The following is a 23,667-nucleotide window of genomic DNA, read 5'->3' as shown; positions in this document are numbered from 1 at the left end:
AGGTCAAAGATTGTCATGCGTCACCCCTGCCTTGCCAAAGTGGACAAGCTCAGCTGGACACCATCAGAGTGTCTTGGGGCCAGCGCTGGTGAGGCTGTCGACTCAACGCACACGCACGACGCAATGCAACGCGTCCCACCCCCGCCCGCTTGCAAGTCCGGCTCAAGACATTACCTTGCCACCCCGGCTCGGCGAAACTGGCACATCGCAAAGTGTGACAACACCGTTGTAGCATCGTTTTCTGCGGCGATCGAACTGGGTTGAGCCCCACCCGACTCGCTCCTCAGGAACCAGTCCATCATCTCGACACAAGCATGCACCGGGGGAGAGCTACAACCGCCCTACGCTTCCTCTCAACTGCGACCGCTTTTTGGTTGCTGCGCACGAGCGACAAGGCAAGCTTCACACTCGGCTTGGGGCCATCGATGCTGATGCTCGCATTGCACACGAGCGAGAATCGTAGCTTTGCACTCGGCGCATCGTGCCATCGATGCTAGTGCTTGCATTACCGCACGCGAGGTTTAAGTGAAGCTTCGGCTCGTCGCGCCATCGGTGCTGGGACTATCTGTACGACTAGTGCTTCATCGAGCTTAGAGACGCGTCGGGCTTCGCGGCTACACCTCGGCGGTGCCGCTCTGCACGGCGGCCCACCTAGCCTTATCCGCCTTGGACATGGCGTCCTTGCGCTTTTGCTTTCCATACGTCGCAGCACTGCAGTTCTTCGCCTGGCTGTCGACGAGCACGACGAGCTGCTGTTCGGGCATGGTCTGCGACCTGGCCCACGACCTCTTACGGCCGATGGCGGTGGAAGGAGGCTGTACCGACGGTGGCGTGTCCTTCCGTACCGTGCCACCGTCACGTCCTTTTCCCTGCGCCTGCTCGTCCTCCTCTGCGATTGTGCCAATGTCCACCGTAACACCCGCGGCCACGAACGGATTCGCCTTGCTGGTGCTTCGCTTCAACCCACCCCCACCACGTTTGGCAGGTGCGCTGGATGCAGCACGCTTCTTGACGGGCGATTCAGATCGACTCCTAGCCTTGTCAGACTTGGTTCCCGCTGCCGCGCTCGCGGGAGGCGTGGCGGAAGACTGGGTACGCTCCATCTTGGCCGCCGCCGAGACGGTGCGATCGAAGCGGCCCTTGCGAGCATCGGTGAGCGCGGCGCGCTTCTGCTTCTTGGCCAGCTTGCGCTGCTCGTCGAGGTAGTCGCTAAATCGGGCCCACGTGTGGCTGCGCACCACCTGCTCGATCGTCTGCACCTCCACCGGCGCCGCTTCATCGACAGACTTGGCGGGGAAGAGCGACAGCGCGGCGCGCTGCAAGTCGCCCTGGATCCACACGTCGAATACGTCCTCCCACTCGCGCGCCGGATTGGGGAAATCGTAGTTGAGCAGGATGGTGCGGATGGGCGCACTGGGATCGTGGATCTCGTCGTCTTGGTCATCCCCGCCCTCCTCGGTGCCAGTACTGACACTCTTGTCGGGCTTGGGGGTGGCACGACGCTTCCTGGAGTCTTCGGCGGTGCTGGTGTCCGGTTCGTCGTCGGAGGAATAGACGAGCCACTCGTCCTGGGCATGGCATGCTTTGGCGAATTCGCGCACGATGCGTTTGGTGCCGGGCACCTTGAGACTGGTGCCGGCGACGATGAGCAGGTCGGGCGGGAGCGGCTTGAGGCGCGGCGGGCGGGCGGCCTTCTTCTTGGACGCTGCGGCCGATTCCTGAGTGCCACTCTTGGGCTCGCTCGCTTCTGCTTCGGCCTCATCGGCAAAGGCGCGCGCGAGGATGTCATCCTTGGAGTCCTGGGCTGGCAGGAGAGCTCCCAAGTCGGAATCGATGGCGCTCTCCGAATCGATGCTGGCGTCGCCTGCGTTGGCCGATTCGTGCTTGAGCGTGGCTTCAAGCTCGAGCTTGGCGGCCTGCTTCTTCTCCTTGCGCTCGCGTGCGCGCGTCTCTGCGGCGGACTCGGGCACGGGCGGCTCGTTGGGATCGCGCAAGCCCAAAATGTCGCGCTGAAGACACTGACCCACGCGTTCTGCGCCTTCGTTCTGACCGCCGTAGAGGACGATGTCGACCTTCATCCTGCCTACGCCGCGGGAGCGCATGTTGTTGGAGGTGCGCACCTCGTCTGCAGTGACGCAGCGCGGGCAGGGCACTGCCTCGCCGTTTTGGAGGAGCTCGATGGCGCGCTTGCTCTCCTCGTGGCCGAGCGAGGCGGAACCTTCGCGCGAGGCGGGTAAGGAGTCGCGCTGGTCAGAGTGCTGGTGGACGGTGTTGCCGAGGAGCACCTTGTGGTTGCAAAGAGCACAGGTGAGCGTCTGGAGGGTGCCGTGGAGCGGGATGGTGCGCGGGAACATGGGAAGAGATTGCTGCTGCTGCTGCTTGTGAGCGAAGAGGAGGGCCGAATCGGACTTGGAGCGCGACCAGTCCGAGGCGCCGAGACGCTTGCGCTTGCCGAGGGCGCGGACGGTGGAGGTGGAGTCGCCTGCCTCGCCGAGCCCGAAAGTGAGGCCGGCCTTCTCTTCGAGGCCGTCGATGTTTTGTGTGTATACGCGCTGAAGACGGCCCTCGTCATCGAGACGCTTGAGGAAGCGATGGAAGATGGTGGGTTGCGCCTCGTCTGCAAGACGTTTGAGCTCAGCGACCATGGAGTAGAAGAGCGCGGAGGTGGACTCTGAGCTAAAGAGACGAGCGTCGAAGAGGTCCTTGCCCGAGGAGAGGCCTGCGGTGGGATGCTTCTCCTTGAGCTTCTTAAAGAGGCCGTGTGCGGAGCGAAAGTCGGGGATGTTGGCGGGGGAAGAGACGGAGATGCCTGCGCCGCAGATGACGGCGATGCGACGCGCACCGGAGACGGCCTCGTAGAGGCGGGCGAGATCGCGCTCTCGGTCCTTGGAGGACTGTGCGAAGGGGGGCACGGCGATGTCTGCGGGAAGTTGGTAGTTGAGCGCCTTGAGGTCGGAGGTGGAGGCGGGGGCGGGCGAAGGGATGGCCGAGGTGGAGGGCTTGGGTGATTCGTCGCGCAGGAGGTTTGCGACGGCCATGCTCTGTACGCGGCGGGAGAGGCGTCTGGAAGTGGAGCCGGTGGCTGGAGTGTCGGATCGTGACGACGATGAAGAGGACGAGGATGCGGAGGATGTATTGGTGTCCAACGTCGGACGCGGACGAGGCTCTGGAGGAAGCGAGACGCTGGCGTCTGTGGGTATGTTGATGACGATCATGGCTGCGGGATGGAGGTGGTGGTGATGAGGAATGCATTCCACGTCCGGTGTGCGAGTGTTGGTGGCGATTTTTCCGCAAACAAAACACACACTTTCGAAGCTCGCCACCTCGAATATGCACGCGTCCACTTGGCTATCATCGGCCAACAGCATGGCCAAGTGGGTGCAGTGCATCGGCGATCTGGCAATACTCCAGCCATGGCCATGGCCAATGCGCACGGAGCTGTTCTCTTCACGCGTTGCCACCTCGTTCCCCTCAAAAGCAAAGCAAAGCATCGCCCACTTGGACATGCAACACGTCGCGCTGCAGTCGGAATATTTCCAAAACGGCGTGTCGCGCGCCGATGCTTTTGGACCCTGCAACGCCGATCCTCGTTAGCCACGCGCGCCGATTTGTCAAAGTGTGAGATCTCGTTTATCGAAATTAAACTGAAATTTCGCCTCCACATCGGCCGGGCGGTCGGTTCGGCCGGGTCGGTTGGGCCTTCTTTCCCCGCACTGGAAGAGCCGGAGAGGAGCAGCAGCAGCAGTGCAACCAACACCCTCTTGAGCGACCACCACCACCACCACCACCACCACCTCGCAGTACCGACAACCACAATGGCAGGCGCAGCATTCCGCACGGCTCGCATCGAGCTTCCCAAAACCGCATTCTTCCTGTGCGACATGCAGGAACGCTTCCGCACCGCCATCGCCAACTTTGACCTCATCACCAACACCTCGGCACGCATGCTGAGGGCCGCCAGCATCCTCGACGTGCCCGTCTTTACCACAGAGCAGAATCCCAAGGCCCTCGGCGCTACAGTGGCTCCCCTGAACGACCTCGTCAAGCAGCTGCCCGAACTTTCGTCCAAAGCAGTCCACCCAAAGACCAAATTCAGCATGGACCTCCCCGGCATCACGGACGCATGGCTCAAGAGCGCAGGCGACATCAAGCACGTCGTCATCTTTGGCATCGAATCGCACGTCTGCGTGCTCCAGACCACGCTCGACCTGCTCGAACGAGGCATCCAGGTGCACGTCATCAAGGACGGCGTATCCAGCTGCAACGTTGGCGAGATCGACGTCGCCCTCGAGGTGAGCCTGCCTCCAGCTTCCTCTTATCCTTCTGCACGCTCGCACGCTCACTCTGACCCTCTTCTGTTGACACGCTGCGCAGCGCATGCGCGACTCGGGCGCAAAGATCACCACCTCCGAGTCGGTGCTCTTCCAGATGCTCGGTGAGTCGTCTCTTCCCCGCGCCAGCACACATCAGCACCAAACTCACAATGTCCTCCATCTCTCTCGCGCAGTCGATGCATCGCATCCCAAGTTCAAGGCCATCTCGAGCCTCATTGTAAGTGCGCCTGGTTCGCAGCAACACAGCTCAAGCACCAGCTCATCACCTCTTTGAATTTGCGCATCAACAGAAGGAAGAAAAGCAGCAGATCAAGGACGCCGTCAACGCGCTCGGCCTCGCAAAGTACTGAACTCGCCATTCGTTCATCATCATCATCATTATGCAGTATCATGAGCAATGAATGAACATGATTGTTGAAATGTCAGTGGAACGTTGGACTGTGCGTCGTGCGGGTGTGTGTGGAGGCAGAAGCCCTAAAACAGAAAAGTGTTGTACTCCTTCGACGCGTTGATGCGGATTTCCATTCGAAAGAGACGCGCGCTCCTCCTCCTCCTCCTCCTCCTCCTCCTCCTTCTTCCTCTCCGCATCGACTGCGCCATGCCATCGCCACCATGAGCGTCGAGTCCAACACCATCACGCTCTTCGTCCTCGACATCTCGGCGCGCATGGGCGAGTCGCGCACCGTCGAGGACCGCGTCGCCACCCCCACCAACTCCATCGAGCGCCGCAAGCGCACCACCACCCACCTCCAGTGGGTCTGCCAGTTCGTCTCGGCACGCATTGCAGAGATCATCCTGCGCGGCCTCAAGACCACCCGCGTCGGCATCGTCACCTACGGCTCGCCGCGCACCAACAACTCCATCCCAGGCATCGACGACTACAACGGCATCGACGAGATCTTCACCCCCGCCCTCCCCACCCTCGACACGCTCGACCTCGTGCAGTGCCTCAGGGCCGTGCATCCAGACCAGGGCGTCAAGCATGGCGATCCACTCGCCGCTCTCGTAGATGCCATCCAGCTCAGTGCAGATCCGCAGAAAGGCGGCATCAAGGACTCGCAGCGCCACTCGTGGAAGCGCACCGTCTACCTCGTCACCGACGCCAAGGCCGAGTTCGGATACAATGGTGCAGACGCCATCAGCGACAAGATCAACCAGGAAAACATCGATCTGCGCCTTCTCGGCGTCGACTTTGACGAAGCCTTGAATCCAAAGCCGGACGATTCGATCAAGTGCAGGAACGAGCGCTTCTGGAAGGATTTCCTTGCCGGCATCCCCAACTCGGGCTTTGCCACCGCTGCATCGGCCATCGAACAGGCGTCTATGCCCAACGTCCAGCTCACACGCCCGGCGCCCACAAAGACCACACTCACATTCGGCGATCCCAACGATCTCGCATCGCGCTCGGCGTTTCAGATCGCCATTGCGCTGTACAAGATGACCGACCCGGCGAGGCCAATGACGCAGAGCAAGATCAGCAAGCTCGCGCGCGAGAGTGCCCAGGCGGCTCAAGAGCGCCAACGCGACCAGGATCGACGCAACCATATCAATCCTACCTCGACGCCCAGCTTAGAGACCAAGGAGGAAGACTCGTCGCTCATCTACCGCGCCGATCTCAAGCGCGAGTTCTTCTTGCTCGATCAACTTGCCGCCGTGGCGAATGCGAACAAGCAGCCCGAAGCGCTACCCCCGGATTCCGAGCCCAACTTTACGCGTGCGTGGAAGCTGGGTGCCAGTCTCATCCCGGTGCCCGACGAGGCGTTTGGATCCATGGACACGCGCAAGGCCATGGAGGTGGTGCACTTCTTCAGCGCCAGCGCATACAGGCGCGAGTACAACCTGGACCAGATCTGGTACGTGTTTGCAGACCATGCGCAGCTCAAGGCGCAGCTCCAGCTCTCGACGCTCATTCGTGCCATGGTCGAACTCGACGTGCTCGCCGTTGTGAGGCTCGTGCGCAAAGATGGAGCTGAACCAGAGTTGGGCATTCTAAAGCCCAGGGTGGAGGAACATAACGAGTTCCTGTTCTACTCCCGTGCGCCCTTCCGAGAAGATCTGCGCAGATTCCCCTTCCCTCCACTCGACAGGATCGTCACCACCGATGGCACCGAGATTAGGCAGGCACCCACCATCCCCGACGACCAAGACCAAAAGTGCATGGACGCGTTTGTCGACAGCATGGAGTTGCCAGATGAGTGGTTCGACGTGCTCGACTCGTACAACCCCGCCATCCATGGCCTCAAGACGGCAGTGCGACACCGATTCGTGCATCCAGACGCCGACTACTTGCCCGGCCCGCACCCGGAGCTGGTCAAGTTTCTCGAGGCTCCGCGCGAGGCGCAGGAGCGTTCGACCAGCGCGGCTCACGAGTGCAGAGAGAGGTTCAGGATCGCCTATGTGCCGCCCAAGGGCAACGCCGACCGCAAGAAGCGAACGCTCAGCGCCATGCAGCAAGACACGCAACATTCCGAAGCAAACAAGGCAGCGCGTGGCAAGGAGGGAGAGGTGAAAGCGGCCCCAGAGCGCGCGGAAGAGTCGGATGCCACCGAGGACGAAGCCGAAGCCAGCGCGCCGCAACCGGCAGAAGTTCAGGCTGAAGCTCGAGCAGCTGCGCCGCGCAGGGCTGCGCCGCTGCTGCGGTTGGAAGATCCCGTGGTGCACCTGCACGAGCTGGTGGAGAGCGACGACGTGACGCGAGCCATGCAGTCGCTGCTCGCGACGATCGACCATCTTGTTAGCGAGCGCGAGTACGAGCGTGCAGCGCAGTGCATGCTCGCGGGCAAAAAGGTGGCGCAGGAATACGAAGAGGCCATCACCTGGAACGCCTACATCCGCACGCTCAAGACGCGCATCCTCGCAGCCCACCGCAGCTTCTGGGACACCACACTCGCAGGTAAACTCGAGTACGGTCTCGTGGCGGAAGAGGAGGACGAGGCGGGGCAGAGCGATGTCACGCCCGAAGATGCGCGCGAGTTTGTCGACACAGAGCATGTCTAGTTCTTGCCGCTTCTGATGCAAATCATAGGTCATGAGCGTGGATTCTTTCACGGTGTGGACTTTTTGGGTGAGGTGGAGAAGCCCATTGCGAGCAGCGTATTCTTCTGTGCCGGTTTCTTGGCTGGTGAGCGCTTGGTGTCGGGTGGCACACCGATCTGCATGAGCTCGGTGAAGCGTTCAAAGTGGTGGGTGGGAAGAATGCCGCCACTTGCCTGAGGATGACCATTGAATGCATTGCCTCCGAGTTCTTGCATGAGCTCGTTCAGCCACGACTCGTCTCGGCGGGCATACTCGTGCAGCAGCTGGATGATGTCGACGTGCTCGCCTCGGGTTTTGGCAGCGTTGGCGATGCGACAGCTGAAATGCACATTGGCGTCGGTATAGCCGTCGTTGGCGCACATGACGGCCTGCAGCTTGTTACTCTTGAGTGCGCCGGTCCAGCGAGTGGCGATGGACGGATGGACCTGAAAGCTGGATGTGATGCGCAGCAGCGCGATGCGGCCGTCCTTTGTGAATTTGGGCGGAGTGTGGGTGCACCGTTCGGTCTCGAGGAGCACCGCCTCGCGCGCCGCGTACAGTCGAGCTGCGTGCTCGTTCGTCGCAGGATCGAGGATGGTGAGCGGAGATGTAGATGCGAGCAGCGCAGACCAGGCGGTGGAAACGTCGAATTCAGGAGTGCGGCGTGGAGCGTTGAGCAAGGCGATGGCTGAACCCAGCCGTTTCTTGGTCCACTTTTTGACTTCTGGTGTGAGGTCCGGGAAGGGCGGTTGCCAGGAGACATTGACGCTGAGGTCGCCCATGGTGCCCAGCACGGCGAGGTAGTCGATCTGCGCTTCCGCGTCAGCGTCAGCAGACCATAATGGCCGGCATAGGACCCAGGTGAGTAAGGATGCGGTGGCGACAGGCTCGTGGTGGCAGGCGTTGAGCATAAGGCAACCCTCGGGTCCGCCCTGACCAAGGGCTAGGAAGTGGTGGTCGACCACCATGGTGGCTACTACATCCGGGCGCTTTGAACGCCAGCCGTGCTCGGCACCGGGTACGATGGCGGGACCGGTGCGGGAGCCCTGGTCGAGCACGATGATCCACTTTGCGCCGTAGTGGGCGATGGCTTGGCGCTGGGCGGATGCACCCGGGTGAGCTCCTTTGGTCATGAGGTGCACGTCGATGCGGGCGGGTGAGATGCCGAGAGCGTGTACGAGCGTGCGATACATGATCGCTCCCGAGCACAGACCGTCTGCGTCCTTGTCGGGCAGGAGGAGGATGCGGTCCGAGGCGGGAGAGGCTGCACACGCCTCGAGGAACTCGGTGGCTTCGCGCAGCTTGGTTGGAGGAGCAGGCCATTCTGGATGCGAGTCCGATAGTCGGGAGACGGTCATAGGAGTGGCCATTGGAGATGGCGAGCGAGGTTCCGATGCTGCCACCGTCTTGGCGCGTTTGCTGGACGACGATGCCGAGGCGGCGCTTCGTTTGGTTGCGGCCGTCATGGTTGGGGTGCGCGGACAGCGAAGCCGCAGCAAGGGTGCAAGCCAAAGTGCAGGCCTAGTCGACATGCCCCAGCGCAGTATCACGGCCAGACAACTTCATGGAACGTCGAAGCGATGGTGTGGTAGTGTTGGTGGTAGCAACGAGCAGAAGAGCATCATGTCTTTGCACACTCAGCAAAACCTCCACACACGCCGGTCATCAACGTCACCGATGGGCCGAGTCGAAATTTTGCGAATGTTAGGGCAGCGTAACTGACATGTAGAGAAGCTGTGACTCGCATTAAGTAATCCTTAGACCGTCCCCGCTTGGCGCGCATCTCTTGATTGGGATGGCAATTTCGGATCAAGGCTCGTCGGCTGAGCCGGTCGCATCAGAGCCGCTCGAGCCGCCGCCGCCGCGCGTTGAAAGCGAAGCCAAGCAGAGGCAGTTAGTTGCAGTTGAGTGAGCTGCGACCCCGCCGATGTCACCCGGCCGGCCCAGCGACTCTGTGTGCGAAGCCGAGTCGCAGCCACATCCTTCTCCTCCACCATATCCTCTCCACCCTAGCTAACCATGATCGCCACCGCCATGCTCCCTCGCGTCAGCCTGCGCACCGCCGCTGCGTCTGCGCTGCCCCTCCGTCGCGGATTCGCCACCTCGCGCGTCGACCTCGCCAACACGCTCGTCTTCCTCGAGCACAAGAAGGGCACCTTCAACCCCGCCGCCCTCTCCGCACTCACCGCCGCCCAAAAGCTCGGCGGCGACATCGACGCTCTCGTCGTAGGCTCCGAGGCCGAGGCCAGCGACGTCGCCTCCAAGGCTGCCAAGTAAGTTTGCCAAACGCATTACCGCGCCGTATACAGAGATGGCCCCAGCTGACTTGGAGTCTTTCCGCACAGGCTCCCCGGTCTCAAGAAGGTGCTCTTCGCCAAGCACGCCGACTTTGCCAACAACCTCTCCGAGCCGCTCGCTCCGCTGCTCAAGAAGATCGTCGAGTCCAACTCCTACACCCACGTCTGCACCGGCCACACCGCCGTCGGCCGCGACATCTTCCCGCGTGCCGCCGCGCTCCTCGACTCGTCCCAGGTGTCCGACATCATCGGTCTCGAGGGCGAGGACACCTTCGTACGTCCCATCTACGCCGGCAACGCCATCGCCACCCTCAAGAGCTCCGACAAGGTCAAGGTCTTCACCGTCCGCGGCACCGCCTTTGATGCTGCCGCGCTCGAGGGTGGCAGCGCCACCACCGAGGAGGTCAAGCCCGACTCCGTCGAGTCGCCCACCGACTTTATCGAGGAGAAGGTGTCCGAGTCGTCGCGCCCCGACCTCGCCACCGCCTCGCGCGTCGTCTCGGGCGGCCGCGCCCTCAAGTCGTCCGAAAACTTTGTCAAGTACATTGAGCCGCTCGCCGACTCGCTCAACGCCGCCGTGGGCGCTTCGCGTGCCGCCGTCGACGCTGGCTACGCCGACAACGCGCTCCAGGTCGGTCAGACGGGCAAGATCATCGCTCCCGAGCTCTACGTCGCCATCGGCATCTCGGGCGCCATCCAGCACCTCGCCGGCATGAAGGACAGCAAGACCATCGTCGCCATCAACAAGGACGCAGACGCTCCCATCTTCCAGGTCGCCGACCTCGGCCTCGTCGCAGACCTCTACGAGGCCGTGCCCGAGATGCTCGAGAAGATCAAGTAGATTCGCATCGAGTGCCCTCGAATCAACCCCCTTTTGCTGTGCTCGCTGTCGTCGTGTGTGAGATTTCCCTGAGCCAGCAGCTACTGTAGCTGCGGGCGCGCGCGTAACGCGGCTTGAATTGAAATACACGCGGCTCCAAATCACAATTCCAAGACCAACACTGTCCGACACCATCTTCTTCCTTCTCGGCCTCCATTCGCAACCCCTTCTCTGCACGCGCGCCATGGCGCTCCCTCTGCACGATGGCTCGCTCGTCGGCGACGGCAGCCAGATCGGCATGTTCCCCGTCCTCGCAGATCAGCATCTCGAAAAGCACGCGCGTCTCCTCCGCTCCGCCGCCAACCCGCGCATGGACCTCGTCCTGCTCATCCTCAAGGACGCCGCCGCCGCCGCCTCGACATCCGCCGCGCCAGCTCCACCCCCGGGAATGTCCGCCGCTCAGTTCGCTCTCGTACAGCGCATGCTCGCTGCTCGCCAACGCGGCGCCAACGCAGCCTCGGCACAAGGCGGTGGCGCAATAGAACCCAAGCGCGGTCCCCAAATCAACCTCGTCCTCTGGCGCATGGGAGACGACAGCACCATCGTCTGGTCCTCTCCACTCTCCTTCGAAAAGCTCATGGACCCATCTGTCGCCTCGCCGCTTCAGGAACACGAAGACCTCCTTCTGCACGATGTCGTCTGGAGCCCGGCCGGAGATCGGCTCGCCCTGCTTGCCACTCTCACCAGGTCGCCCGTCGCATCGTCCTCCACAGCAAAGCCGCGCACGTCCACCTTCCTCCGCACATACTCAATCCAAGATGGCAGACTGCTCTCCACCGTCCAACTTCACCACGCGCAGGCAGCCGGCGCGCCAATGTCCATGCAGTGGCTCGACACCGAGTTTGCCGCCGATGGCGATATGGTCGATGGCAGCGCTGAAGCCCTCCTCGCAAAGCTACCCCCCCTGCCACAGCTTCCACCCGCAGACACGTTTGCATCCGCTAGCGCCACGGGCAACCTCATGCCACACCAACTCAGGATGATGCAGATGGCAGGCCAGAAACCACCGCCAAGCTTTCAGTACCCGTCCCAGCTCGCCTTGCAAGGAAGAGGGCCTCTGTCCACGATCCCCACCCTGGCAAAGTCCAACGCAGACCTAGGACTGCTCGAGGGAGCAGATGGAAGCCTGGCGCTCAATCCGCAAAGCGCTCTGCCGTTGACTCCGCAGACTGTCGTCGTCGTCGCGCAGCCCGCGGCCGACAATGTGCATCTCGTCTTGGACGGCCAAGTGTGCATCGGCGTCGTCCCTCTCGCATCGTCGGATAACGAATCGCCCCAAACCCAGCTCGTCTCGCTCTCCCGTGACATGAGCCGTCTAGAGGTGCTCTCCACCAGCTCCCGCGCAGCATTGACCCATGTCCAGATCAGTCTGCCTCTCCGCGCCACAACACGCTACGCACCCTCCTGCATCCGACGCCGAATCGCTGCCGTGAGCCGTGCAAGCTACCTTGCGCGCTTCTACCTCGGCTACGCACTCGACACCGCCTCAGCGCTCCAGCAGCTCTATCAAAAGGAGTACGTGCAAAAAGTGACGAGCGAGTGGGCCAAGAACATCGACGACATCAGCTCCAAGTTCGGCGGCGACATGAAGTACGAGCTGATCAACGTGCTGCTGACAGGTCGTGCCGGGCCGGCGGCGGAGCAGTTCCTGCTGGGCAACTTGACCGAGGGAGTGCTCACGCGCCTCGAGCAGCACACGCACGCCGCCATGTATGCGCTCAAGAAACACATCGCCGACAGCCTGCGTCCGTCGCTGGAGCGTGCCATCGTCTGCATAGACGGTCTGAGAGCATACACGCGCTTCTTTGACCAACACGACGGCGACACCGAGCAGATGCTAACAAAGGTGCTGGACATGCTGCAACAGGTGCTGGCGGCGGCACTGCAGCTGGCGGATGAGATGGATCAAGAGGCGCTCGTATCGCAAGAGTTCTATAGGTGGTGCAGGACCGAGCGCGACAGGCAGGAACGCATCAAGCAGGATCAGGACGAACCAAGACTGCCCATCGTCTACGACGTACACTACGTGGCCAAGCACATCGACCGCGGATTCGAGAACGATGTGATTGCACAGACGCTCGCCAACAACGCCGCGCGGGATGCTACGAAGCCCGTCGATCCCAGGCTCCACGCAGCAAGCTTGGCAGAGGCACTCCAACAGGCCAAGTCGTTCCTCTCCGATCCTCACACTGCCCACATTGGGTCAGAACCGATCGCGTCAGGAGAACAAGAGACGGTGTCTATCGTGCCAATGCTCACCGCAGCCATCACGATTCTGGGCGAACAAATGGCACATCTGCTCGATGCCGACTTGCAAACGCCGCTGCTGCACTCGAGCTCGAACAGCGTAGCCAGTCAAGCTTCTGCTCTGGTCATGGAGGATGTACCTGCAACGTCTTTCGCCTCCATCGTCGAGCAGCAGCCGGAACGCATACGCACGGCATCGTTCCTGTCGACCGAAACGATGCTTGCCGCCTTCATTGTTCGCAGCGATGACACATTCTCGATCTTGGTCATCCGACGTGACCTGGGTGCAGACGCCGGCATCCTCGCGGCGCACTTCGCCATTGCTCAGCTTCCCGGCTACAGCGGAGCGGACATTATCGATGTCGGATTCTACGGCGACACGGACCTGCTCGTGCTGGCCACACTTGAGGCAACCAGCGTCTTGCTAGCTTTCGCACTGCCGCACCTTCCCTTTTCTGCGCACGCATCCGAGATGCAGCAGATTGCGCCAACGCGGGCGACAGAGTTTGAGCCAGGATTCAGGGCAAGCTCGATCGCAGTCAACACGAACAAGCAGACCGTCGCTCTGGCAGCCCAGGATGGTACCAGGCTTGTGTACCTCGACATGGCGACCGTCGAGCCCTATGACACACGCATGCACGACCAACATTGATCGTGCCCTTTGTCGGCTCGATTCAGTCATAGCCTTCATGTCTAATAACGAGTCGACTGAATCATGCGCGTGCATTCCATCGTTCATGCTTCGTGTCGTGTGAAATCGGACGAAGGCACGAGCCCAAGCTATACGACTCCGCTCAATGCTCGAAGTCGGCCTTGAAAAGGAGTCGGGAGGTCTTGAGAATCTACATTGCCTCGAAGCCGTGGGTGGGACTGAAGCCGTAACCCCCGCTAGCCATACTGTCAGAAGGACACCGAAGGAAGCAGCCCATCGTCACCAACATCATTGATGCGCACGGTCGCCGTGGATTCGGCTCACAGATGAATCCAATTCGGCGGCATCGAAATTAACTACGCTAATCCTGCAGGATCAAGCAAGCCCGGCCTGGTAAGGCTCAAGGATCATGAGGTGCGATTTGTTACCGATCATGAGTCGACGAGCTTGTGTCTGACGGCAACACGTGGCTCATGATCAGGTGCTGCCGTAAAGAACGCACTGAGATCCATCACTACACACATCTTGGACGTGGGAGTCGTCGGCGTCATCGTTTGTATCATGTGTTGGAGCCCGCAATGGCGGAGTTAGAGCACCGGAACCAGGCGACACAAGAGAGACGAAGTTGATGCAATGAAATGTATTGATCGAGAATGCGAATGTATATGATGGTGATGTCACTACTGACTGTGTGCAAAGGAACCTGAGTGTCTGACTTCTGGTTGTGACCAAAATGTTGTGTTGCAAAGCTGTTGAGTTCCTCGTCGTATAGCTGCCTCAGATTGCATGGTGTGCCCGTTCCATAGTAGTCGCAGACGCTAGCAAGGCTTCCTCTGGCTCTGATCTTTGGCAGGGTTGGAAGGTCTTGACTTGAATCCCAGCCGGTGCTTCAAGTCGTTTCGCGGATGCGTATCGGCCTTTGACTGATGCCCCTCCGATTGTGTTCGCGGAGCAGATCACCAACAGAATGTCCAGAAACCAAGAGCGACTCGTCGGTCAGACGATTTAAGATGATGTACAACACTGCTGCTTTGATCTGTCGATTCGTTGCTGCGCTCAGTTTCTCTGCCAGATACGGTGGTGGCCAAGCTTGCATGGAGTGTGATCTAGACTTGCACCACGCGGGTCTTATGCGATCCGTCCTGTGCACTCGAATGCTGAAAGTGGGTGTCGAAAGTACGTCCCTATGCTTCCAAATCTTGGAAGGGCGTGGTGCCGCGAGAAGCCCAAAGTGCCGGAGCGGCACTTTCCGTACGTGATGAGCTCCCTTATATGCTGTCGTTAATAGCGCGACATTGCGCACGGCTCATCTGAAATTTGACCGGCCAGCTTTTGTTCAATGCTCTATTGTTGACTTGGCCTGAGCTCAGTCGGCAACCTGTGGTGCACTTGTCAGAGTGATTCGGATCGGGTCCGACCCCTTTTCACACACTAGGGGGTGACTCCTCACACACTAAGAGACAATTTGCTTACAGTAAGGCACCTTTGGCCAAACCTGTGGTTTCAACACAACATATTGAAGGTCGAAAAGCATGTATGAGCTTGTGTGTAGCGACTTAGCAATCAACTTATGCCTAAGTCGTCACAATGCACGGAAAGATGGCATCACGATCATAGCTTTGACAATGGAAAACCTCGTGTCAGACAAAAGGTGCCCCAGTCTTGAAGTCAATTGTAAATTTTTCATGATTTGAAGAGCCCAATATTTTGATGCCCCCGGAGAACGACCTGCGAACTATTTAAAACATAAGTTAATTCTTCACAAGAATCACGCGGATCGACCATGTAAATCATTGCCGTCAGAATCAGTAATTCATGATTCAAAATCATGCACTCACAACTCCATTCGAATATCCTTGATTAGCTCGTCGTCATGCAAGCACCTTCTTCCTGCTGGCAACAATGATCAACGTGAGTGGCCCATTAGTGAAATAGAAATCATAGTAATGGTATGATCACGCGAAGGCCCAAAATCACAAAAATCAAGAACAATTTAAGTTCTTCGCACTCCCGTCTCTTCCCCGCTCTCTACCCGCTGCATAGACGACTTCGAGGTCGGCCGTAAAGTGCTCAAGGTCAACGTCCAATTCATATCCTAAAAAGACGGGGGGGGGTGGCGAGGGTCAGCCACCCATCAGCCACCCACACACACATGGGTGGCTGCTGGGTGGCTGCTCCTCGCCAGCTCGCGTTTTTTTAGGATATAATTACTTGGGCTGGTAGACAAAGCTAACGTTGGAGACCTTGTGATCCAAGTCTGAATAACGTGAGTGGCCCTTTACTGAACAGGCCCATTACTGAAACGAAAATCAAGAAAATGTTATGATCACCCGGAGGCCCATTTTGATGCCCCTGGTGACATGATGTGCTCTGAAGGAGGTCAATTTCGTCATCAGAGTAATCATCATTATCTCTGACCCCTGTAAAGCCGCTTTCTGAGCTGCCTGAGCTGATAATCGCCAAGTCTGCTGTGACCGCTGAGCGCGAGCACGTGCAGCGCCTTTGTTGAGAGAGCGCTTTCTTCTGTTCGGCGTACGAGCCTCGCATCCTGACGAGGATGGCGGAGCATGTCTTCCTCTGCCCAAACTGATCAATTATCCTAGAATGAAATCAATTAACTTATTGACAGATCGTGCTTCCCATTGTCAAATTCGATCTAGCAAGCACAAATCGTATTGTTCCGTTCAGCGTTCTATCCTTCCGCAAATCGTGCGCTGAAAGAGCGTGACTACTGCTAATTTGATGCATTTGGTTTTTAATCAATCACGAATTCTTACATTGTGGGATGCATCCGGTTTAGGAAGCGAGGGGTGTACAATCCTATCGAGATCGGACAGCCCAAAAGAGATTCATGCCTGATGATTATCAAGGCTTCGTGTTTGACAGGCAGATTGGAAGTCATAAGCATCGGAGCAATCCACAGCCGGAATAATCATATCCTAACAAGTGGGGGGGTGGCGAGGGCACAGCCACCCACCAGCCACCCCCCCTGGGTGGCTGATAATTAGCAGCCACCCATCAGCCACCCGGGGAGGGTGGCAAAAATGAGCCACCCAGCAGCCACCCTCCCCCCCGGGGTGGCTGCTCCTCGCCAGCTACCGTTTTGTTAGGATATGAATACGTGCATGAGAGCTGGGAGCTGGGTCGAAAAAGAAGTGTCGTGCCTTATGAACACGCTTAGCGAGCCAGGGAGGAGCCACCTGACATGGCTTCCGTTGACTTTGCAACTTCGGCAAAAGGTGCCTGGAGAAGCCAGTCACGAGGCTGAGACTGTATTTTAGACAGCTTGTGCCAAGCGCGAGCCACCGATCGCGGGTGGCTGATCAACTGTGCTTGAAGACTTTTTCTGAGATGCTTGGACTGGCAGAGAGACAAAAGTCATTGTCACTATGAGATGGATCATTTGGCGATACGACGGTTGTATTCGTGACACCAGAGTCCTAATTCCCCTTGAACGAGCCTGAAACATGGGAAATTGCAGTCGGCGAGAATTGATGAATCATGATTTAGCGGGCACATGTGGAGTTATTATAAAGCACGAAGCACCACGCACGAAGGAAAATAATGTCACAGTATGAGGAGCGACTCAAAATATCGAGCGAGCATGAACCGCGACACACGAAGCATGATGCACGATTCGGGTGTGGGCCACTGTATTCATATCCTAACAAAACGGTAGCTGGCGAGGAGCAGCCACCCACCAGCCACCCTGGGTGGCTTCTCGGGGTCAGCCACCCCACTTGTTAGGATATGATTGCAAGGAACGTGACCTGGCGGTCGGTTTTCAGGGTACAGGCTTCGACTTCAATTCCAGAAGAAATCATGAATGTGGACGTTGGGGCGTGAAGGGTTGTCAGCTGGCTGTCACCAGGCTGCTCGTCGCCAGCTAACTGACTGTTTGTTTACAGTAGGATATGCTTTCCAGGATACGGACGGGCATCAGAGTGGCTACGGTGATGCGAGCCCATGTTGCTTGTGCATGTTGCCCTTGTGCCAAGCACCGTGCAGAGATCACAGGCAGCTTCTCTCGTCTTTGTGGGGCACGGGGCAAGGGGTTGCAAATGGAGAGCAAATACGAAGATGACAGTGGAAGAGGCGTGAGTCTATACGAGTCGAAGAGCAATGCGAATGAACACGGTTAGAGCTTGGCTTCATGCGGTCTTTTCATATTTCCCCACGACGGTGCACGCCTACTTGTTTGAGAAGGAAGCGGGACGGAAGGCGTGACCTGTAGATAGACGGCAACGTAGCTTGATTGACGTGAGAAGAACAAGATGAGCTGCTGCAGTGCGCTGGGCTGAGCTCTGTTGGCAGGCCCAACTTTGGCTGCGCGTTTTCACGCGACGACGGCCATTTCTTTGAGCTTTGAATCAGGGTCTGACGGCTTGCGCCCAGCCAAGCTTGCGCCCCGCAGAGTGATGAGTGGCGAGATGCATACGCGTCTTCTTTTTAGGTGAATTTCGGATTGTTCTCTCTGCGGGGATGCATTGCATTGCTTTGCTTTKCTTTGGGCGTGAAATGCGGACGAGGCGACAAGCAGAGCCGTGTGGAGGCGGCGCAGTCGAAGAGCCCTCCCTCCGCATCCATGCCGAGCCGTTGTCCGTCACAGAGTGGCGCCTCACAAGCGAGATCGGCAGTGGTGACTACCGGCACGCACCACCAGCCAGCCACACTCAGCTCAGTCAATCCATCTTCACTACCACCACCACAGCCCTGCAATATACCCCACCGGAGCGTCCGTTGATCCTTCGTCTCCAGTCGTCGCCCAACATGCCGTCGGTATTCAAGAGCCTGCGCAAGTCGCTCTCCCGATCCAACGACTCCAAGCAATCCACCGAGGCAAGGCGACGCACTCGCACAAGCTCCATCGCCGACCCAAACGTTCGTCCCCACGATTCCATCGACACCAACGCCTCCTGGGACAGCGCACTCACCTCGCCACCTTCCTCCAACACTGAGCCGAGCTCCAACGGCTCCGCCATCACCATCCCCACCTCGCCCAACGACCCCACCTACGGCCTCGTCTCCCATGCAAGCATCGACAGCAGCCTCTCGCAAGATGGACCCGAGCCTCGCTCGAGGTCAAACAGGCGCAGCGTATTCTCGCTCGACCTTGCAAAACAGGCGGTGGATCAGATCGTCTCCAGGGCGCAGATCCACGTCGAGTCCATCAAAGTCGGCGACCTCACCCCGGAAGGCTTCCACCTCAGCATGGTCGTCCGCGTCGGCAAGACCGGTCCCACAAAGGCAAAGATCACCTTCCCGGACGGCCTCGACCTCTACCTCGATCCCGCCCACACACGCCCCATCGCCAACATCAGCCTCTCCCCCATCAAGATCAAAAACTCAACAAGGACAAACGGCCTCGTCGTAGACGGTCGTCTCAACACACACAGCAATCCGAACCAATCTGCCTCCTCTCAGCGCGGCCTCGACAGCCTCTTCCGCAAGCTCATCACCTCAAAGGGCGCCGTACTCCTCAGAATCGGCTCGCCCAACGCAGAGATCAAGGCGTACGGCATGTCCTTCAAGCGAATCCTCTTGGACAAGGAAATCAGCCTCGACGGCCTCGACAGCCTCGGAGGCGCCCTCTCCTTCCTCTCAGCATCCGTCCCTCCCTCCTCGACCCCTTCCACCCCGCAGCGCAGCTCCATCAAGAACTTCACAATCACTGGCGGAGACCAAAAGTCCGGCATCTCCTTCCGCGCACAGGTCGAGCTCCCAAACCCCGCAGAAATCACAGCCAGACTCGGCGACATCCGCCTTCGTCTCGAGACCGACATCGACGAGCTCAAGTCAAGCTCGGCAGATCACAATGCCGCCATCGGCCACGTTGTCTTGCCCGACCTCACGCTCAAACCCGGCACAAACATCGTCTCCCTCCACGGCAACGTTCTCGTCGCACCGCAAGGTGACCACGGTCGCCTCGCCGGCGTCACCCTCATCCGTTATCTGCTCGAAAACAGATCCGTCCACGTCAACGTCGTCGGTTCCCGAGCTTCGTCCAGAGTTCCCTGGGTGGCGGCCATCTTCGCATCGGTCCGTATCTCGGCGCTCCTGCCTGCACTCGGCATCAGCTCCCGGCTCCTCGACGGCGCTTCTCTCATCCCGCCCGACGAGGCGGTCCTCTCGCCCCAGCCCCAGCTCTACGCTCGAGCCACGCTCCGCAATCAGCTTGGCCCCCCGCTGCACATCCACTCTCTCTGGGTCGAAGCCTTCCAAGACGTCGAGCCAGACGCAGACCACGGCGCACCAGCTGCAGCTGCTACTCGCCTGGGCGACATCCGCACCCCCGCCGATTCGCCTGTCCTCACGCTCGCATCCGACGCTCCAGTCCACGCCAGCTTGCCCTTCAGCCTGTCTGCCGGAGGCTCTTCCTACGTTCGCATCCTTCAAATCGAGGCAAAGAGAAAGGGCATCGAGCTCAACGAAAACCTCGTCGCAGCTCTCGAGATGATGCCAGACCGTGACGGCCAGGACAACCTTGCATCGGCGGTGTCGAAAGCTCGCAAAGGCGCCAGGTCGACTTCAGACGAGCCTTTGGACCTGCCTAACCTAGTCGCCCGCGCTCTGTCGTCGTTGAAAGTATCAGCGCACGTCGTCGCACAGGTTTCCATCGGCGACTATCGCATCCCCGGCGAAATCAACTTCGTCCAGCGCCAGCTGCCCATTGCCATCACCGGCAAGACGGCGCGCAACATCCTCCCCACCATCGGCGCGCCTCTTGTCGATGCCCTGATCGACCAAGCCAGCGTCTCGATTTCCAAGCTCAAGATCCTCGACATGGACGAAAAGGGGCTCAACGTTGAAGCAGAAATCGGCCTCGTCGACTTCGGCCCTCTCGATGTAGACATCCACTTTGACCAGGGCCTCAACATCACCTCGGCCGAATCCTCCGCCTCATCCGCCGAAGAGCCCGTCATCGGACGCATCGTTTTCGCGGAGGCTCTTCGTGGTGTTGCGGGCAGCGAGGAGCTGCTCAAGACCCGCCTCCGCATCCTGCCGGCTACCGGTCCTAAGAGCATGGCCACCTTTGCTACGTTCGTGTCCGAGATAATTCAGAAGGAGGCCTTCCCCATTCAGATCTCATCAGACGCGTGTCGCGTCGTAGCCGGAGGCGCAACTTTCCCCGCCGTGCTTTCGAAGTCCGTCGTCCTCCCCGGCCTTGGCGGCTTGAAGGGATTGACCCTAGAGGGCCTTGACATCTTTGACGAAGTTGCCGCACCTACCGGTCCAGGTCGTGGCCGCGCACTGAGCTCGGCGTCTGCCTCGAGCGGCAGTTCAGGTCACGTTAACAACAAGGAAAAGGCTTTCAAGGTCAGAACCCGCATCCGGATTCCCCACAACGGCCTCCTGGCCGTCGCACTATCCAAGATCGAGGCCGGCATCGAGTTCGAAGGCATCCAGATCGGCATCGTCTCTGCGGAAGACATCGTCTTCACGCTTACGGAGGCAGATGTCCGATTCGAAGCGAACGGCTTCATCTTTTTAGGAAGCGAATCATTCAAGGACAACCAGTCGCTGGCCGAGTACAAGCACAATGCGCTGCAAGCGTTCGGCCGACTCGCAGCTGCACTCCTTGGTGGCATGCCTGTAGAACTCACGATCAGAGGCTATCGAGCCTTTGCCATGGGAGATGTGCAAATTCTGCCCGCCGGTCGTACCCAGGTGCCGCCTCACCTCCGCAGCAAGTCTTCCTCGACGTCGATCCAGCGCAGGGAGTCTGTCAAACTCGTCCGCAATGCATCGCTCAGCAACTCCAACAGCTCCACCTTCTCTCAAAAGCAAGTGCCTTGGCTTGATCAGGCATTCCAGAAGATCTCAATCTCCACAGTGGTGCATCAGGACTTTCAACCAGTTATCCGGGATATGCGCATCAGCCGTATTTCTGCCAGATTCCTCCGCGAAGGTACTATGGACGCCGACATCGATGCCATCACCTTCCAGATCGAGCTGCCACTTGATGTCCGCTTCGAAGTCCTCGCTGTCGAAGCAGACATCGAGCTTCACTGCGAAGGAGTCGGACGTGTTGGCACGGGCCGAATCGACCGCACCGACGTTGTTTCTTGCACTCCCGTAGAGCCAAGCCGAGGAGACAGCGATGTCGACGCGAGCGTAAAAACCTGTTGCGAGGTGCGCCTTGCTTCTGGATCGCTCAAGTTGGTGACAGATTCGGGCGACGGGCTCGCCCAGCTCATTGCACACATTGCCGACAGCGAAGAGACCGACCGGATCAGCATCCGCGGTCGTGCCAGGGCACGTGTCGGCGTCGCGCTGGGTGACATCTCGGTAGATGTGGATCTGGGAAGGCAACCTCACATTCTTGCAATCGACGGGCTGCGAGGACTGCGATCGAGCCCGGTGCAGTACACCAATCTTCAGGTGGTCGAGGCATCTCGCGAATACCTCAAGATTGTCTTTTCGCTTTATCTCAACAACCCATCCAAGACGCTCCAGGTGGCGCTGCCCGATACGGATCTGACGATGGCAGCTTTCTACCGCGGTGCCTACGTGGGGAGGGCGCACATTCCAAAAGGCTTCAGCATGGAGAGCGGGCCCGTCGCAGTGCACGACATCCATTTCCGCTACTGCCCTGCGCCCGAGATGGAGAAGGCCGTCCGAGACATTCCCGCCAATTTCCTTTCTGGACGCACCACGACGTTGGAGATCCGGGGAGACGATGAGTCGAGCGAGATCGCTTTGCTCATCCCGGCGCTCAAGAACATCCGGCTGACGTTCGAGCTCAGGCCAATGATGGACCGCACGCTGATCGACAGCATCTCGATCACGCTGGGAGTGACTGCGCTGACATCAGCTTCCGTTGACGCCGAGTTTGTGGTCAACAATCCACTTGGCGTGCCGTTTGACCTGTGCACCATGTCCTTCATGGCGACTTACAAGGGCAAGCCGTTCGGCAGCTGCACGGTGTCTTACGAGCGCGACCATCCACTTCGTGTCCCTGCCGGTAGCGTCAAGCAGCCGGGCCAGCAGCAGAGCTCGCCTGTCACCGTGGCTCTGGCGCAGCCACTGGAAGACATGGTGGGCGCATTCCTGAAGAGCAAGGGAGAGCTGCTGCTCGATATCGAAGTCAACGCGCGAGTCGAGATTCAGGGCTTCAAGATCCCCAACTTCAACTACCGTCAGCCACAGCTGCCGCTCACCATCAAGGGGCTCGAAGGCCTCTCCAAGTGGATGAGGTTCCTGCCCTGATCGCCAACTCAACGCGACCGCACTCGTGTTTGGGACGCATTGAGAAAGCACCGCCACGATTGGAAGTCAATGTGAAACTCATCGAAATGGGACCGCACCATGCACCAGGATGGAATGCAGAAACGAAGGCGTGAATTGTGGGATGCAGACTGAGTTGATGGCTGTGTTTGCGAAATTGAGAGAGGACATGAATGGTTGAAGGATCAGCGCTTCTTGCTTGGTGGAGGCGGCAGCAGCGGTGCACCGCCGAAGCCTGCGCCAAAGGTGTTGGAGGAGGAGCTGGATGAGGATGTGATCTTCCTTCCGCCTCCTCCGGGGATTTTGATCGCGAAGGTCTCGCCCTCTTTAAGGCTGAAGTCCTTCTTTGGGCCTGAGGGCAGGTGTGGTGAGGGTCCCTCGTCGATAAGTGCGCCATCGTCGGTCTCGGGGTTGGTGCCGCGGCTTGCGGCTGCTTTTTGGCGTCTGTGACACGGCGGGGGACGAGTATGAATCAGCTGCGAGAACGCGGGAGTTGGGAGAGCCAGGAGGTTCTTTGACTTACTTTGTCCAGTCCTGGAGCGCCACATTGAAATCAAAGCTATCGCTGCGGTCTTGGAACTATCAGTGCAAAGAACAGATGGAAGTATTAGACAGAGAGGTATCAGGTGGCACTTTGTTGGAAGGTTGGCGACTTACACCCATTCCGATGTACGCCTTCTTCTTCGCGCCGTCTGGACCTTGCGACTCGACCCTGAGGACAAAGTACCTGCTCGAGTCGAGAACAGGTTCGACGGAGGTGCCCTTCACATCGTAGGGGCATTCGGCGAACAGTTCACCGGTATCGCCGTCTTCGAGACGAATGGAGCAGGTGGGTGAGATGGACGACTCCATGATGCGCAATCGGCCTTTCCAGAGGAACGCCTCCATGTCGCCCCACTCGCCCGCTTTGTAGCCTGCCGTGGACGAGCGTGGCGGCACGCGGTACACGAAGCACTCGCGTGCGACGAACAGCACCGTCTCATACCCCGACATCGTTCAAATTCCCTGCCAGCC

General features: G+C 59.2%; 6 protein-coding genes across 6 annotated transcripts, besides 6 other annotated features; 3 read left to right on the top strand and 3 right to left on the bottom strand.

Annotated features, from left to right (window-relative positions):
- Positions 1-614: 614 nt before the first annotated feature.
- Positions 615-3,215, bottom strand: PAN0_015c5165 (uncharacterized protein; the record flags this gene model as incomplete). The annotated part of the gene is made up of 1 exon (XM_014799474.1): positions 615-3,215. One exon carries the CDS (start codon positions 3,213-3,215, stop codon positions 615-617), a length of 2,601 nt encoding a protein of 866 aa, XP_014654960.1.
- Positions 3,216-3,815: 600 nt separating this feature from the next.
- Positions 3,816-4,292: a sequence feature (In-frame stop codon was detected at splice-junction site;~SPOC domain-like protein).
- An 82-nt stretch (positions 4,293-4,374) lies between these two features.
- Positions 4,375-4,435: a sequence feature (In-frame stop codon was detected at splice-junction site;~SPOC domain-like protein).
- A 72-nt stretch (positions 4,436-4,507) lies between these two features.
- Positions 4,508-4,551: a sequence feature (In-frame stop codon was detected at splice-junction site;~SPOC domain-like protein).
- A 73-nt stretch (positions 4,552-4,624) lies between these two features.
- Positions 4,625-4,677: a sequence feature (In-frame stop codon was detected at splice-junction site;~SPOC domain-like protein).
- Positions 4,678-4,760: 83 nt separating this feature from the next.
- Positions 4,761-4,774: a sequence feature (In-frame stop codon was detected at splice-junction site;~SPOC domain-like protein).
- A 92-nt stretch (positions 4,775-4,866) lies between these two features.
- Positions 4,867-7,331: a sequence feature (In-frame stop codon was detected at splice-junction site;~SPOC domain-like protein).
- Positions 7,332-7,378: 47 nt separating this feature from the next.
- PAN0_015c5163 (single-stranded-DNA-specific exonuclease) lies at positions 7,379-8,815 on the bottom strand (the record flags this gene model as incomplete). Its single annotated transcript, XM_014799473.1, has 1 exon — positions 7,379-8,815. The coding sequence occupies one exon, from the start codon at positions 8,813-8,815 to the stop codon at positions 7,379-7,381; it is 1,437 nt and encodes a 478-aa protein (XP_014654959.1).
- A 553-nt stretch (positions 8,816-9,368) lies between these two features.
- On the top strand, positions 9,369-10,487 carry PAN0_015d5162 (ETF1-related; the record flags this gene model as incomplete). The annotated part of the gene is made up of 2 exons (XM_014799472.1): positions 9,369-9,622; positions 9,695-10,487. The coding sequence occupies 2 exons, from the start codon at positions 9,369-9,371 to the stop codon at positions 10,485-10,487; spliced, it is 1,047 nt and encodes a 348-aa protein (XP_014654958.1).
- A 223-nt stretch (positions 10,488-10,710) lies between these two features.
- On the top strand, positions 10,711-13,425 carry PAN0_015d5161 (uncharacterized protein; the record flags this gene model as incomplete). Its single annotated transcript, XM_014799471.1, has 1 exon — positions 10,711-13,425. One exon carries the CDS (start codon positions 10,711-10,713, stop codon positions 13,423-13,425), a length of 2,715 nt encoding a protein of 904 aa, XP_014654957.1.
- Positions 13,426-17,943: 4,518 nt separating this feature from the next.
- Positions 17,944-22,635, top strand: PAN0_015d5160 (uncharacterized protein; the record flags this gene model as incomplete). Its single annotated transcript, XM_014799470.1, has 1 exon — positions 17,944-22,635. The coding sequence occupies one exon, from the start codon at positions 17,944-17,946 to the stop codon at positions 22,633-22,635; it is 4,692 nt and encodes a 1,563-aa protein (XP_014654956.1).
- Positions 22,636-22,838: 203 nt separating this feature from the next.
- On the bottom strand, positions 22,839-23,646 carry PAN0_015c5159 (adaptin ear-binding coat-associated protein 1 NECAP-1; the record flags this gene model as incomplete). The annotated part of the gene is made up of 3 exons (XM_014799469.1): positions 22,839-23,097; positions 23,177-23,232; positions 23,311-23,646. The coding sequence occupies 3 exons, from the start codon at positions 23,644-23,646 to the stop codon at positions 22,839-22,841; spliced, it is 651 nt and encodes a 216-aa protein (XP_014654955.1).
- Positions 23,647-23,667: the final 21 nt, after the last annotated feature.

This window comes from Moesziomyces antarcticus (assembly GCF_000747765.1).
Source record: "Moesziomyces antarcticus DNA, scaffold: scaffold_v10015, strain JCM 10317, whole genome shotgun sequence".
In the NCBI taxonomy this organism is placed as follows: Eukaryota; Fungi; Basidiomycota; class Ustilaginomycetes; order Ustilaginales; family Ustilaginaceae; genus Moesziomyces; species Moesziomyces antarcticus.
Note: the sequence above shows the minus strand (reverse complement) of the source record. Positions and strands in the feature narration are given on the sequence as shown.